Source organism: Cydia pomonella, chromosome 12, assembly GCF_033807575.1.
Source record: "Cydia pomonella isolate Wapato2018A chromosome 12, ilCydPomo1, whole genome shotgun sequence".
Classification (NCBI taxonomy): Eukaryota; Metazoa; Arthropoda; class Insecta; order Lepidoptera; family Tortricidae; genus Cydia; species Cydia pomonella.
Genome location: NC_084714.1, coordinates 9448950 through 9466470, shown reverse-complemented (window position 1 = coordinate 9466470; position 17521 = coordinate 9448950). Strand labels below are relative to the sequence as shown.

General features: G+C 40.4%; 3 protein-coding genes across 5 annotated transcripts in view; all 3 read left to right on the top strand.

The window, feature by feature from the left end:
* The window catches only part of LOC133523471 (uncharacterized), a 57942-nt gene extending 51502 nt beyond the window's left edge, over positions 1-6440 (top strand). For all 3 annotated transcript variants that reach the window (XM_061859069.1, XM_061859067.1, XM_061859070.1), the window contains exon 6: positions 1260-6440. In XM_061859069.1, the coding sequence (XP_061715053.1) occupies positions 1260-3374 (2115 nt within the window). In that variant the 3' untranslated portion in view covers positions 3375-6440. The remainder of the gene's footprint in view (positions 1-1259) is intronic.
* Positions 6441-7889: 1449 nt separating this feature from the next.
* Positions 7890-8439, top strand: LOC133523470 (protein cornichon homolog 4). Its single transcript, XM_061859066.1, has one exon. It carries the CDS (start codon positions 7966-7968, stop codon positions 8437-8439), a length of 474 nt encoding a protein of 157 aa, XP_061715050.1. The 5' UTR covers positions 7890-7965.
* An 8-nt stretch (positions 8440-8447) lies between these two features.
* LOC133523469 (uncharacterized) lies at positions 8448-13591 on the top strand. The gene is made up of 4 exons (XM_061859065.1): positions 8448-8952; positions 9031-9388; positions 9640-9901; positions 12657-13591. The coding sequence occupies exons 1-4, from the start codon at positions 8448-8450 to the stop codon at positions 13014-13016; spliced, it is 1485 nt and encodes a 494-aa protein (XP_061715049.1). The 3' UTR covers positions 13017-13591.
* The last annotated feature ends 3930 nt before the right edge of the window (positions 13592-17521 follow it).

The window sequence follows — 17521 nt, the reverse complement described above, 5'->3', positions numbered from 1 at the left end:
AACTTAACTAAGGAGCAAAAAGATGCTCGCGTCGAATGGTGCAATAAAATGTTAAAAAAATATAACCGTGGTGACTCAAAGGCCGTTTATAACATCTATACAGGTGACAAATCCTGGATCTATGCATACGATCCCGAAACGAAGCAACAATCAACGGTATGGGTGTTTCAAAATGAGCCGAACCCTACGAAAGTTACTCGTGCAAAAAGTACATTGAAACAAATGGTGGCCTGCTTCTTCGGTATTAATGGCCATGTAGCTACAGTGCCACTAGAAAACCGTAAAACGGTTAATTCAGATTGGTACACGACCATTTGCTTACCGGAAGTATTTGAACAAATTCGTAAAACTAACCAGCGCCGAAGAATCATTCTTCATCATGACAATGCCAGCTGTCATACGTCACGCGAAACAACTCTATTTTTGGAAGGTCAAAATGTGGAATTAACGGGTCATCCGCCGTACAGCCCTGACTTGACACCCAATGATTTTTATTTATTTCCCAATATAAAAAATAAATTACGCGGTCAACGATTTTCGACCGCTGAAGATGCTGTCGACGCATTCAAACAACACGTTATGGAGGTACCTCAGGCGGAGCGGACCCGGGTACGTCCTTAAACTACGTCCAAAAGAGAGGTATGGGCATTGTGAATGTCATCTGGCTTTGTGTGGTAGGGCACAGCCAGTGGATGTCATTCCAGATCTAGAGCAGAGCCCAACTGGGGAAGTACCTCCACCTTACAGAAAACAGCAGCCAAATAACACTAGACCCTACTCATAGTGTTGTGTTCCTGCCGGTGAGTAAGGTTGTCAGAGCTCATCGAGGGGGGGCGGGTTTAGGGTCGGCAACGCGCATGTAACTCCTCTGGAGTTGCAGGCGTACATAGGCTACGGAGACTGCTTACCATCAGGCGGGCCGTATGCTTGTTTGCCACCGACGTAGTATAAAAAAAAAAAGTGGCAGAAGTGCTTCAAAAATTGGTTCACACGAATGCAAAAGTGCATAGATCATCAAGGGGAATACTTTGAAAAATAATAAAACCATTTTCAGCCGTGTACGTTTGTTTGTTTTTTTGTTTCCGGATATATAAGTAGCAACCCTCGTACCAGTGCAATACTTCTAGATACGCTTGTTTTGATAAGCAAATACTATCATTTGGAATCGGTTGTCATTTGACCAAATCGGTATAAATTTGATCTACAACAAATGCAAGCTGGGTCGTAATTATATTATTAATATTTAAATATATTTACAGGAGAGCCATGTGGATCCGAGCCTCGCGGAGAAGCAGCGCATGCTCAAGAAGGCGCGGCTCGCGGACGCGCTCAACGACCAGCTGTCGCACCGGCCCGGCCCGCTCGAGCTCATCAAGAAGAACATCCTGCACACCGAGCAGGACATCGAGACCGCCGTCAAGTCCGGCACGCTCGCCTTCCGCGCCACCTCCGAGGGCGCGTCCGGCCGCCCCGAGCACCCCTCCTCCTACTGCGGGCCCCCCGAGGAGATCTCCCCCTCGCCCTCCCCGCCCTGCCTGCTCTCCCCCGCGCCCTCCCCGGCCCCCGTCCAACACCCCGCTCCCGGCAAAGCCGACAAAAACCGCAAGAAGACTAAGCATAAGCAGCAGCAGCCAAAAGCGCGCTTTAAATTCCACGAATACAAAGGCCCCCCGAATGCGCATAAAGCGCCTTCACCCCCGGACTCGACCGAGACGCCGTACGAGCTGCTCCTACAACAACAGCAGTTGCTCCTACAGTTGATGCCGGCGTCGCCGGCTCCTTCTTCCGCTTCCGTCGCGTCGGACTCCTCAGATGCGTATTCGGCGCCACCGCCACCGCCGCCGCCGCCGACGCCGCTGCATGTTACGCTGCATCACGTGCCGACGCGGTATGAAGACATGAAGGTGTCCGACCTTCGAGCGGAGTGCAAGCGTCGCAACCTGCGCGTTTCCGGACCGAAGCCGCAGCTGATCAGCCGTTTGCGACCGTTCCTTCTGGAGAAGGGGGAAGAACCCCCGCGTTCGCCGGCGTCCGTCGCTTCGGTCGCCTCCGTCGCTTCGCCCGAGTCGCGCCCTGAGCCGGAACCGGCGGAGGACATCGTGCAGTCGCAGCGTAGGCAGATCGAGGAGCTCGAGCGGAAGCTGGAGGCGTCGCGCCAGCAGTTGGAAGCGGTGAGGCGCGAAGCGGCCGGCGCGGCCGCCAGCGACCAGAGCCGGAGACTTCTACAGGCGCACCTGTGTGTCACGCAACTGCGCGCCCAGCTGGACGCGCTGCAGCAGCCGCCCGCGCCCGCCGCGCCGCCGCCGGCCGCGCCCGCCGCGCCGCCGCCGCGCTACGTGCTGGCCGCGTCGGACGCCACGCCCGACCGCCTCGTGCGCCTCTTCACCGTGGCGCAGCCCGCCGCCGCGGACGTGGCCGACCCCACCGCCGCCAAGACGGCTAACTACATCCTGAACGGCGTCAAGGTGGTCCCTATCGCGATATTACCCTCGCCGCATTACGAGCCCGAGCGCGTCGCCGCACCGCCTCCGCCGCCGCCTCCTCCGCCGATGCCGCTTCCGACGCTGCACGACCGCAACGAGGACATGGATGACGTCATCGAGCTGTTGGTGGAAAATGGCGAGTTACCGCCTTCGGTAGTGAACGCCACGGAGACCCAACCGATGCGAACTGAGTTCTTAACCGATAGTGCCGACGCGTTCTCGCCGGCCGAAGTTCTCGGAGACGGTCGTACGCGGGATTCGCTCGCCGCCGACGAGCTGCAGCGGGAGCTCAATGACATCCAGAACGAGATCATGAACCACGCCGACCTCCACGCCGTCAACGGCAACCGCTGCGACATAGACTCCACCACCGCCGATATCGATCCGGAGCTCACCGTGGATTTGCTAACAAACAACGATTTCCATCCCGACTTCAGCTCCGATCCCACGTCCGGCGACCACGACTTCTTCGGGCTGCTATCGGGCGAGGCGGACCACGCGGACGAAACCTCACAGACCGCGATGGACATCGGCGAGGACCCGCCCGAGCGCATGGTCATGACCCCGCTCACCAACGGCGACATACTCGACCACACGAGAACGGGCTTCGAGGACATGGACGACCTGTCGCTGCCGTCGTTCCAGGAGGACACGATCCAGGAGCGGGCGTGCGAGTTCGACTTGAAGGAGTTCGGGATCGACATCGGGTCGAGCATGACGGTGGACGGGGACGCGTACGACTACATGGACACGGAGCTGATCCCGAACCTGTTCGGGCGCGGGCACGTGCCGCCGCGCGACCCGCTGCTGGGCGCCGTGCTGTCGCGGCCGGCGCCGCGGCCGGCGCGCAAGCTGTACTCGTGGGACCGCATCGAGTACGACGCCACCTGACCCCCGCGCCGCCTCATCGATGCGGGCGCCGTCGAATGCCTTATTGGGTACTTCCAATTTTATCGTTAAACTAAATTTATGCGCGTTCGGTGTCGATTAAAATTTATGATCTCTAGTAGTCGGAGTGACGTCACGAAGTGGAAAATGTGACGCTAATTTTATTCGCCGCGTAGCGACCCGCGCTAGTCTCCGGTGTCCCGCTCTTTCGAAATCGGGATCCTTAGTATTGACTAGATTAGAAGAGGAGTTCGGTGATGTTTGAACACATAGTGTTGGCATCGATAGAATTAGTTAGAGACTTGGTGTTTTGTACTTAACAGCTGAGGCGACTCGTTTGTACCGCTAGTTTATAATATAGTCTAATTATTCATTGTATCGTTATCTGAGCGTCGCCGTCATCGCTCGGCGCTCGTCCGTATTGGATCCATTCTATGTACTATTATTACTAGTGTGTATAGGCATTGTCTACTTATGTATATATTGAAAGTATAATGTAATAATACTCAACATAGTTGTGGATTTCTGCATTCCGCCCGATGACTTAAAACGTAAGGGAAATTTATCATTAGGAAAAATGTTTCTGTCGAGGCACTAACGGTCGATCTTCGAGACACCTGCTACGTACACATTGTGTTAATTATTATTTATTTAAAATACAAATTGATGTGCTGTTAGTTAACAAAAATGCTGTGTATGATGCCTCTGTCGTATGTAAAGCTATTTCCCAAAACATTGTATGACATTCCAGTCTTGTTGAAGTGCAATTTGCAGAGCTCCTACGCACTAGCCTCTGTCGACAATACAGACAGCGGAACCAATACTCGTGCAATAATTTGTCTAAACGTATTTCTGACAGTAAGTTATTTGGAGAGAGTTTGAGAATTGCACGTTGACAATCCATCGTCATGGGTGGGACCAGCTCGGGAACAAAGTTAGATACGAATCATTTAGTTAAAGTACGGAGCCGGCTCCGCGCATACAGACAATTACACGGCAGGCCGAGGCAAGAGTTATTGAATATCACTTTCTTCCTTTAAAACTTCGCGTAATGCATATAATCCTTTTTGAGTAATAAAGCCAGCTTCAGAAACAGCTACGCAAAAATCACTTGCTTAAAACCTCCACGAGGTATTATTGACAAGTGCCGTAACAGATAATCTAAGTACTTTGCTCGTGTGGCTGTTTTTGCAACTGACAGCTGAAAATCAAATTGTTATAACAATTTATTGTATTGGAGAGTGTAATTAGCATTGTCCTTGACATTTTAACTGAAAGGATTCTTACGTAAACATTACATTCTTGAAAATATATCATTCCAATTTATTATTGTCTAAAGTGTAGGATAGGTGAACCATTATGAGTAAGTTGCTGTTTGATTGAACTGCTTAGGCGGTTTTGTACATTGTTTCTTCAAATCCCTCGCCTGTTGGTGTAATTGTGTGGCTGCATTATTTATAATTATTTATTTCATTATTTGATGGTGTACCGTTTGTTTTGATCGGGTGTGTTCATTGCGATGTGCGAGGTCTTCACTAATTTATTTGTGTTAATTAACTATATAGTTACGTTAATGTCATAACCCTAGTGTAACCAGAACAAGAGCGAAAGGAAACATAGTTTTATGAAATTAAATTGCCATTAATTGCATTTATGTATATGTTATCAGAATACCTTTAGAACAACGAATGTGGCGTTACTGCCCGCTTGTGCCAATCTGTAATACTTTTAGATTCACCTTCCGCTTTGTGATATATATATATATTAACATGCATATAATCTATATTTATATACAAATTATATAACCTAATCTGGGCTTTTTTTGCACATTTAAATATATAGATATTGGTCTGAAATTATTAAAGCTGGTGGTAAAATTATGTGACCGTATTTTGAAAACGCTTGTGTTTTGAAGTGCAGTCATATAACGGTTGGTGCTAATATAATGTAAGGGTAACATTGATTTATAAAGTATCATTTTTAGGATAACTAACGGAGCCAAGTACTTGTATGTGTGGCTCTATACATTTCAACGACTAATATCGTATTTATCACCTCCAGAGAATTAAGTTCTTTTTTCTGTCAAACCAATAAGCAAAACAATGCTAACAGCTGCCACAGCTGGTAAAAATATTAAGTTGCTGTTTGCTTATTAAGTAATTTGTAAACTTAAGTAATAAATATTCCATTATCTAAGTAAATTTTAACAATACCCTTTAGATTTAAATATTTATAAAAATCTATTTGCTCATTATCTAAAATGTACCTACACTGTATAGCCAATTATTGGAGTCAACGTGCGTGGTAGACGTATATTTCCATTGGTTGTTGTGTAATCGACTTCAACACTAACAAGCTTGTGTGTTTCATGGCTTTCATACTCACTCTTTTAAGAGTTAGTTTAAATGTATTTAACGAGGATACTAAGTGAGATTAATGTTTTGATAAATAGTATTTATGTATCAGCATATTTGTTATTGTTGTAATTATTTTAGGAGAGTTTTAATATTTGTTTTAACTAGATTATATTCCGAAGTGATAAATAAATCGTGCTGAATTTAACATGCGTACTTTAGCTCTCTGTAATACGAATATTTATAAAATAAGTATTATACATTGGCTTCAATGAAGAATATCAATTACATGTAGCAATATTGGTTTGGTGTATTTTACGCAAAATTCGAAATAAGTAGTTAGGGTCATAAACATGTATACAAATTTACACCTTATCTGATTGCAATAAGGTTGAATAATGTATACGTATTTATGACTGCGCCTACTACTGAACTATTTTTGAATTATCGCAATAAACCTGCTTAGATATCAATTGTAATTTTTATAGGTACCTAATATAGGGTGCACAACATTGGGCTTTAAGCCCGTTTTCTAAAATAAGATAAATCATAAAAAAAAACAATCAATAAATACGTTGTGATAACTAATAGAGTCGATTCTATAGTAATCAAAGTTTTATACCTTGCCCTGTATTTGAAGCCTTGTGTAAATATTCATCAAGCCTTTACTAGCATAAGGAAAGAATGTTACATTAAAAGTTTTGACACAAATAAATATTCTTTTATTCATAGAGTTAGTATTATTAGTCCAAGCTTTTAGCTGATGGTCCCGGGTTCAAATCCTGGTAAGGGCATTTGTTCGTGTGATGAGCATGGATATTTGTTCCTGAGTCATGGGTGTTTTCTATGTATTTAAGTATTTATTAATATATATATATATATATATATATATATATATATATATATATATATATATATATATATATATATATATATATCGTTGTCTAAGTACCCTCAACACAAGCCTTATTGAGCTTACTATGGGACTTAGTCAATTTGTGTAATAATGTCCTATAATATTTATTTATGTACCTCGAGAATCTCGTACTAATTGCTCAATAAAGACCAAGCTAAGTTGGCAATGATTTTGATAGCTCAGACAGTACAAAAATTAAGTAAACGTGTCCGGATCAAGGACGCGGTAATGTACGCCCGTTTGTTACGAGGATTATCTTTTAAGCTTGATTTACATGCCGGACTAGGCTTGGCAAGCGTCAGGGACGCAGCTATGCGGTGGAATAAGATAGCAATATCGCTTGCTCCCTCTAACGTATAACTGCGTCCTTGACGCTCGGCACGCATGTGAAGAGGCTTTTCGTTTCGAACTCTTGACACAGAATAAATAATAGTACCACCGTACAGACATGACACTTCCTACAAAACCGAAGATTGACAGCGATTTAGGGACGAATCATGCTATCCCTTTCGGCTATTTAGGTTTGTTAAAATTCAAGTCTTTAGAAATCATTATCTTATCTGTGGTCGTGCGCGCAAAGGTCGCAAAGGGACGTCAAGTTGTGCCAACCCTAATAATTGCTCGGAGCTATGGAAGGTAGAGGCAAGGAACAGAATCTCCATATACCAAAAAGTGTCCGACAAAAAAATATGTGGCGCTACAATACCTAGAATACTTGAGAAAAAAATCTAATCATAGACAGCGCACTTCACTCCGTCAATAACGCCGAGGTTCTTAGCTACTCTGGAGAGATTTTAAACTATTATTTATAGCTGACAGCTGGACACTTGCAACAGTTCTGCCTATAGAGATTCTGTTCCTGCCTCTATCGTCCATAGCTCGGAGCAATGCTGGGGGCCTACCGGGAAAATCGAAATTCGCAAATTGCGGGGATCTTTCTCTTTTATTCTCACTAAGACGTAATTAGAGTGACTGAGAAAAATGCCCGCAATTGACGAACTTTGATTTTCGCGGTAGGCCTCCTGAGCCGAGTGGAGCCGAAAACAACCGAAAGGAGGAGTGTTGCCCCACTGCTTTTGATCATTTCTTATCTGTGCATGTTTTTGACATATGAATAAAATGGCAGTTTGCGATCTTGGTGAAAATATAGCTGTCGGCGTATTTACAACGAATTTGTGAAGATAAGAGTGCTACAGTGTGCAAGATAGATGGAACAGTTATATATCTTTAGTTTGTGGCTATCTACTCTAAAGTAATTTGAGTACTTTTTATTTTTACATACTGTAGATAGTCTTCTCTGAGAGCGTATTTTTCCAAACAAGTTATGATATTAGGCGAAACTCTGTTGTTTTCTTTGTCTCTAATCGATAGTGGAGCAATATTATTTTTGTTAGTTTATTTTATCATTACCCTATCCGACTTAGAATGTGATTACTTGAACGCTCAAGAATGTTGTGACAAACTAAACTATTGGCTGCTACCAAAATATATAGGACATTCGTTTATGACTTTTCTTTTATTACTGCACGGGCAGCTGCTACTATTCCTGCTAAATCTGCCTATGCTCATATGGTTAACTTACGAATATTTTACTATACCACAAGGTAATCTTGGAGCCTACGATCCAGCCGAAATACACAACCGCGGACAACTAAAGAAGCACTTGCGCGATGTGATGATCTATGTCGGGTATTACTTGATATTTTTCTTCATTTATCTGTACTGCTTTATACTAGCCATTCTAAAAGGCGATCCACTAAATCGACACGCCGATGACGAGATCGTAACAGAGCTATAGCATCAGCCATGGCAGACACTCTCGAGTCTGGGAGCGAGGGCGCCGGAGAGGCTGGCGAGGCAGCAACACCTCATGGGATTGTAAAATGTCTGAAACTACCACTGCCTGAAAACATTTTAGCTTATCTAGAAAAAAGGGAATTAGTAAGGGATGATCAGATTAAACCTTGTAATAGTTTGGCCGAAAAAGTTACTTCTAATTATATTATAGCCAAAGAAATTATTAGCAACTTGTGCTGGCAGGAGAAGATGCTAGCAAAGCTTGTGTGCAGCACATGGCTTTCTGCTGTACATACATTGGAACGGGAGCAACTCGGTCCTGCAGACTTTGTAATGGATTTGCATTCATGCTGCTCATCTAGAGTGGGGATAGAGTACAAGAAGTCTGCCAACTTTGCTACGGAGCCCTTGGCTGTACTAACCTTTGCAAACACGGCTGGTTTCAATATAACATGCAAATGTAAAGTCATTTGCCCCATTCCTTGTATGCCTCCCTGTGAAAAGGAACACTGCTGTAAGTTGAAATCAATATTTTTTTAAGAAATATTGTACTGGTTTGTAATATCTACTAAGTTTGACTTTGAATTTACAGTGCTGGACCTGGTGCAGAGATATGTGAGTGCTCCAAAAGATTGTATGCTGACAGTGCGAGCTCAGTACCTCTCATACATGCCACTACCACAGTCTATAACTTATGAACATGCAATCACTCGCCACATGTTTGTCCGCTCTAATCCATTCATCGGAGGAGTCTACATCCCAAAGCTACCTGATGTACAATTCCATGTAATAAACATAAAGTCTAAAGGAGATATAAAATCTGATTTCTATAGAGAAATAGACAGGATCTCAGAAACTAGAATCTTCAAGGGAGTCATTGTTTATGTAACAGAGAAATATCTTTTGCACTCAGTGCAGGATATTGTATTCTTAAATTACTTAAAGGAGGTGTAAGTACCATTTTATAAATCTAACTAGAAATAATAGGTTTCTTAATATTTTGTTATTGTAAAACTTATTTCCTACTTCTGGAAAAATTCTTATTAGAAAATGGCAATTAAATAAAAAAGAAGAGATTAAATAAATTATAATTCAAATTTTAAGGTGTATGCATCATTTTATTATACCTAGTGTGTTGTTTATTATTTTAGTATTAATTTGCTGTGGTAAACTCTCAAAAATATATGATCATTAATTTCAGGCAACCTGATGTTCCATATGCTTTGGGAGGATGCATAATTGAGGATACAATGTTTGAACAGAGTGATCTAAATCACATTGTAAACCAAGTAAATGAGGGCAAAGACTTCATCACAGAGAATCTTATCTCAATCGGGCTGTTTTCAGTACCAAAGGGCGAAGATAGCAAGGAGAAAGTTGATAGGTACAACTTTGAAGTGTACTCACTTATCATTGATACCTCGGACTGGGCCAAATCAAGAATAAGCAGTGCAATCACTCAGGTGAGCTTTGTTAAAATTTACAATCTAACTACACACAGTCATTCTACTAACACATCTTAAGGCTAAGGCTACAGAAGGCCACACTCAAGTCATTCTACAGACATCTAAAGGCTCAGTTACACTACAGCGCGGCGGTAACTGGGCGCTCCAATCGCGAAAAGCGATCGCCCCGCTTTATTCGCGCTTAAGACCGCGGCACCGCACTGTTAGATACAGTGGTGGATCATAACATATTTTTAATGTCAAAGAAACAATGATATTAACAATCAATAGGTTTTACAAACACTTGCACCATCTAGTGAATGAGCTATTTTCACAGCATGAATTCTTATTGAACTTTGCATGTGTGTTATTCAGCTGTCTATTCGTGAGAGTCAGAATGGGGTCGGGTGTACCTAAATAAAAATAAATGAAAAGCATACCATATTTTTGTACCTAATTTGGACTATTTAGTACCTTCGTTATTATTATTATTATTTCTTTTATTAAGAAACAAACGGTCGTTTACAATATGCGGTATTTTTAACTATTTCATTTTAAAGCTAGACCTACGGTTTCCTTAATTAAATATAAGAGTGCTAGATTTTAAACAGTTTAAATAATTATAAATTTTTTTACCTCACGGTACATAAAGTTATCATCAAAAAACAGTACACCCGCCATCCTGACAGTCAGAATGGCGGATGTACTTTATTACGCAATGTTCCCGTGGTTATTGATAAATTCTATAAAAGCCAAATTTTTTTACCTTCATATTCAATTATAATATGAGGCATTTTATTTGTGGTTTCCAAGTTTTACTTATTTTATATTTTGCTTGCTATTACAATTTTGCAGGCGTTATAATTTTTCAAGTTATCGATCTTTATTTAAAAAAACTCTAAGGTACAATTATTTTTATTACGCCAGGAATTAGTACCTCTAATGTTTAATCTGTTAAGTTCAAATAACTCAGAAAATCATGTCTTAAAAATGATTTTTCTTAGGAAGAATTATTTGAATTGGCGCCTAGCCTTTTTTAAGACAAGATTTTCTGAGTTATTTGAACTTAACAGATTAAACATTATAGGTACTAATTCCTGGAGTAATATAAATAATTGTACCTTATCTTTTTTCTTAAAAATGAGATCGATAACTTGAAAAATTATAACGCCTGCAAAAGTGTAATAGCAAGAAAAATATAAATGAGTAAAACTTGGAAACCACAAATAAAATGGCTCATATTATAATTGAATATGAAGGTACAAATAAACGGACAGACAAACGGACATGACGAATCTATAAGAGTTATGTTTTTTTGCCATTTGGCTACGGAACCCTAAAAAGGTACTAAAATTTGGCTTTTATAGAATTTATCAATAACCATTGAATGAAATAGCCTTTATTTCAGACAAGTATTTTGTAAGTACATTTTGTTGTTAACATATATATATATATATATATCTAATATCCATCTGTATGCCTTTTGTAGGCAAAGGCCTCCCCTAACTCTTTCCATTTATCCCTATCCCTTGCTATTGTAGTCCAGCAACCTCCTGCTGCACTCTTAATCTCATCTTCCCATCTTCTTGTTGGCCTGCCACGCTTCCTCTTTAGTAAACCAGTACATTATTGCTTTAGACCACTTTTCTCTCCCTCTAATTGTGTGACCTGCCCATTTCCATTTTAACTTCTTAATTGTTGTAGTAATATCTTTTGTTTTAGTACATTTCTTTATATCTATATTTCTAACTTTATCAGATAGTCGCTTACCCATCATACTTCTCTCCATAGCGTTTTGACAAATTTCTAACTTTTTGTAGTGGGATTTGTTAAGTGCCCATGTTTGGCAACCATAAGTTAGAACAGGAAGTATACAGGTATCAAACAATTTCCTTTTTATGGTCATACTCATTTCCTTATTTTTCATAACTTCTTTCAGGTTCCAATATTGCTTCCACCCGTTTCCAATACATCTGTCAAGTTCTTTCGTAGTCAAGTCATGTGGGGATATAATTTGACCTAGGTATAAGTATTCGTTTACATATTCGATCCTGTGGTTTTTGACGTAAATGGGTTCTTGTTTTCCATTGGTAATGGCTTTGGTCTTCAGAGTGTTCATACACAACCCTACTTTTTGGCTTTCTGTGTCTAGGTCACATATCATTTTGTTCAGTTTGTCTTTGGATGGTGAGATTATTATCAGATCATCTGCAAATCTTAAATGAGAGAGGTTTTCGCCATTGATTGATAATCCGCATTCATCCCAATTTAATTTACGGAATACCTCTTCTAGGACAGCCGTGAAGAGTTTTGGTGACACTGGATCGCCTTGACGAACTCTTCTTCCTATTTTAATTTCTTCGCCCTCTCTGTCCAACTTAATTTTGGCCTTGCTGTTTTCATAGACGTTTTTTAGGATTCTGGTGTACTTGATTTCAACTCCTTGGTTTATTAGGGCTTGCCAGATTTTGTCATGTTTAAGTCAATAACCATTAACCACGGTAATATAGCGTAATAAAGTACACCCGCCATTCTGACTGTCAGGATGGCGGGTGTACTGTTTTTTGGTGATAACTTTAAGTACCGTGAGGTACAATTTTTTTATAAGGATATATTAAATAGTAGGTACAAATTAGGTATAAAAATATGGTATAGTTTTCATTTAATTTTATTTAGGTACACCCGCCATTCTGACTCTCACGTCTATTCACATATTACGGCTGTTGTCTATATATCTTATTTAAAGATTTTGACCACAGTATTTGGATGACAGTTTGCAGGACAAGTGCCGAGGTTCGAACACAGCGTGGCAATCAAACTCTCCTGCCTCGGACGTGACCAAAAGCACGAAGTTGAGCAGGACTACTTTCGAGCATCGTTTCCACAAACCCGCATCGCCGGCTGCTACGGGAACGGCGAGCTCGGCATCAACCACCCGCCGAGGCAGCCCGAGAAATCTCCGAACCCTGCCAAACGTGTCTGCCAAGACACGGGCCCTCACTTTGGAATTATGTACTCATATTCCACGGTTTTCATGTATATTGGCTGGGGAAAGAGCTCAGCTCCTGTGGAACCGTCGGCAAGCCTTGAAAAGACACGCAGCAAGACTCAAGCACGATTTCGAACGAATTAGCACGGTTTTGAACTACTTAGTAGTATTCTCAAACGCTTTCAATGTAATTACAGGACTTTTCCGGTTTCATATTTTCTTTAAGGTGGGCAGTTAAAGTATTGTCTTTAAGTGGGTTAGTCCAAAGCTCAAAGGTGAAAAGTTGAAATGAGGAAATATGCTTCATGAAGTAAATGAACAAATAAATACCCTTAAGGCGTTTGCAACTTTGCAAGCACCAACTCTTGCTAGCAAGCCTCTTAAGGCTAATTTGCACCATATGAAATAGTTAATATTCCCATATTCTAGTTATCTAGTACATCGTTCGGCAACCTTTTAGCAGCCAAGGGTCACATAGCAGTACGACTTTATCAGTATCAGATATTGTCGTTTGTCAATATTATATAAAAAAAAATAGCCAGGGAGGCTTGCGGGCCGCCTGTTGCCGACCCGCTGATTTGGTATAATAAAGCTATCCCATCCCATGTCTAGTACCTATAAAGTTTAATCACAGTAATTGACTGTAATACCTTATCCATTTAGGTTTTAATTAAAATAACACATTGACAATGCATTTACGCATCAATCATTTAGGTGTATCTTATACTTTACTGTAACTGTTTTATTTCAGGAGAATGTCTGAGATGACTAAGATTTTGAGGGCGCATTCCGCGAACATACAATATCAAAATTCCGGTAGCTTCTCTAGCGCTCGAATATTGCTATGAAAGTGTGACTTTCGATGTCGTAATCCGTTTTCACACATGCTTCTGGAATAAAATTTACAAATGAAATGAGTGTCTCATAGCATAGAGTTACCCTACACGACTTGCTACAAATGAGACCGAATGGTGTCTACGTCTACAGGTACAGATGTAAATTTATTATGATTAAGTTATAGATCTAGTTACGCTGAGTTCTTAGATAGATATTGTCGGTGATAGTGAAACTTCTTCATTTATTAAAATCAACCAAAGTAACTATGACCACATTGTCGGGCTAATTTTATTTAGAACACAGGTTACACTCTTGATCACGATGAATAGAAATGACATTTAACTTCTTAGTGTAAGGTGTATGCATTACGTAAAGAAATAAATCAAATTAAGGAAGTAAATCATTTCAGTTTTTACTTTTTAGTACGCCTAAGTGGGCTTAATTCGTAGCATAGACAAGGTAAAAGGTGGCTTTCCATGTGCATAAGGACCCTTCTTTGTGGAAAGTCACATTAAGTGTAAAGTATTGCAGTCCTAAATATTTTACATGAAACGCCATATTACAATATTATTAGAATGCATGACACTAACCATGGCGGTCACAGGGTTATAAATAAAGTAGTTAGATGACGCTTTCGAATGTCCCTCGTACATTATACGCTAAGAGACCAATTAAAAATTACATTGTGATATCAAAATGATGTCAGTCGCCCAATACATGTACAGACACCATCAAATATATCGGAACACCGTAGGTGCTCAAAAATATCTGAATAGTATAGAGGCCTTGTCCAGTAATTGGCCGCTTCGATATATCTGATGGCGATTGTACGGACAAGTACGAGCGAAATGCATGCGTGATTGATATCATTTTAATATCACCATTTTTTTTTATTGGGAAACATTTGACCACAATCTCACCTGATGGTAAGATTGGTAAGTGCCGAAGTAGTCTAGGATGGAACATGCTTATCTAAAAGATGTCTATTCACTCTCGATTTAAAAAGATCCAGGTTATAAGTGGAAAATTTGGCTCAGGACTGTCTCATTTCAAACATAGACAGAGAGAATCATACAGTCTTTATCTTACGCTAGCACCAAAACGAAAGGGATGAGTATAATTATCCTGGTACTTACTGACTGACATGTTTGCCAAACTATATCTGCGTTAAAATATATACTTACTTTAAGCTTCTTCGATCGCAGATTCAGTAAGGCAAAATTCATTGCTATTATGATATGATTCTTCAGACAGCCAAATTATTGCCTATATTTTCCTATTTCAAAGAGGGATGGGATTAAAATTTCTTTTACAGTACATATGGGGCTACTTTATAGCACTAGTGCGAGAAGTAGCATATTACGTTACTGTGTCGAACATTTAAAGGGCCATATGTACTGTAAAACGTACGATACATGTGCGAATAGGTAATTCGCAACTCGTGTCGATTTAAAACACTCCCTTCGGTCGTGTTTTAATTTATCGCCACTCGTTTCGAATTTCCTATTTTTCGCACTTGTATCGTAATGTACTATAACATTATTAACGAATGGCCTAGTCACTAACAAGCTCAGTCGAGGAAGCGAGTTTACTGACCGAAGCGTCGCAATTCTTAACCGATTCTCGTGAAATTTTGTGACCAGATTCTATGATTTAAAAGATTTTTTATATTGATCCAATTTTTGGTATTTTTTCTTAATGCGGAATTTGTAAACGCCAAGTTGGCGCTTAAGACCCTTGCGAGTTCACTGTGATAACGACTCGACGAACTAAAACTGTCTTACAGGGATCTAAAGGAGTTGGCCGAGGACCGAGAAAACTGGCGTCTACTCCACCGACAAGAGCCATGCTCTTAAATGATGATGATGATAGCGCTCTGTGCCACTAGTTTATTATATTAAAGAAATGCACAGTGCCACACCCTTTCATGTGTAAATATACAGTTGTGCCGTTCTTGAGTACGTTCTCCGTTTTGTATGTTCGTTCTCGGTCGAGAATATAGGTAGTAAACGGAGAACGTTCTCGGGAAAGCACAACTTTATGTGTAATCCTTCCTCAAATGTGAAGGTTCGTTTTCGTTTTAAAATTTTCATTAGAATCTAATTTAATATAGCGGGTTTTCCATTGACATCCAAAGATTGATTGCAAACTACACGGCTGTGGTTCAATGGGCCAATGCCCCGATTCCCTCACGCACTTCTCACGGATTATATTACAGTTAGTTATTGATACCTCTGCACCACTGATGATCATGTTGGCTAAGGTCGGAATAAAAAGACGTGTAGGTTAATTTTTTATTTGTTGTACATTTTCCTTTCTCGTCAGATTTTGGTCAAGTTTGGCGGATAGGTAGAATTCTCTATTCTGTACAATATAAAGCGCAATTTCACCATATGTTCTACAAAAACGTATGGTATTATCGTTACTCATCAGAAATATACATAAGGTTAGGTGGGGTAAGGTAAACATTGGGGCAAGAGAAATACGTGCCAAGAGATAATAATTTTGAAGTTGGAAAACGGAAAATTCGACCTCCATACAAAAATATAAGAAGTTTCCGAAATTCTACAATATAGAAGTTTCGCAATTTCGGAAACTTTCTGTGGAAACCTGTAATAGGCATCCCTGATTCATATTTTGTTTAACATAGTCTTAGTTACTTAAGCTGTTGGTTTTCCACATAAAATAAAAGTACCTGGGCGACCGAGCTTTGCTCGGTTCTAACTATTTATTGTAATATGGTGGTGTATAGGTGATAATCTTAAATACATTTTTTTACTAAATTAAACTTGTCTAAAACAATAAAAATTAAAAAAAAATATAAACTTGAACATATAAAAAAAAACAAAAGTTAGTCACCGGGCGAGATTCGAACCCGTAACACTCGTTTCTAGCCGTCCGTAACGTCTTAATCCGCTGGACCAGACGGACAGTGGCCGGCAGCACGAAATTAGCGACGAATATTCTGCGTCGAAAGAAATCGCATGAAAACTCGAAAACACGCGATTTCCCAAACATAAGACTAATCTAGATAGATTGTATACCCCCAAAAACCCCCATATACCAAATTTCATCGAAATCGTTAGAGCCGTTTCCGAGATCACAGAAATATATATACAAGAATTGCTCGTTTAAAGGTATAAGATACCTTTCCGACAGCACAACAGTATTTCGAACTATGTATTAGTTGGGTGAGCGAATACAAATACGCTGATTTTAATGGGTGTATTTATTATCTCTGATTGCTTACTCGCTTAGTTACCCTGCTGCTTTCTCACTTTGTAATTAGTAATTAGGTATCATGAGCGTGGAGAGGAAAGAGAAATCATGCAGTGTTGACAGTCATGGTCATGTAACGTATCTTACATATCGTCACGGACACTTTCAATATCAATGACATGCTCATCATGATGAGTCTTTCACCGGTCTTTTAGTCTATAAACTAGTATAGTAGTATAAACCTATCGATATTCAGTGAGTTGCACTTTCAAGCGGCGGATTGTTGCCCAGAAATCTTGTTGCATAATATCAAATGTCTCCTTTTCATAGTATGTACTTACATAGTTGTAGAAAAAAACAAACGCAAAATCATATTTGTACAAATAGGTACCTACAGCTACAGCGTACAAGCCAAAGAGTGAAGTAAGTATATAAGTATTTATTATCTAAACTATGTACTGTGCTTTATAATTGTATGACACCTATGTACGCGTACCTATGTTAACAATTTATTGTACATAAGACTGATGGAAATTAGGTTTTAATTAGGTTTATAATCAAAATATATGTGTAGATGTGTAGAAAGGTGAACT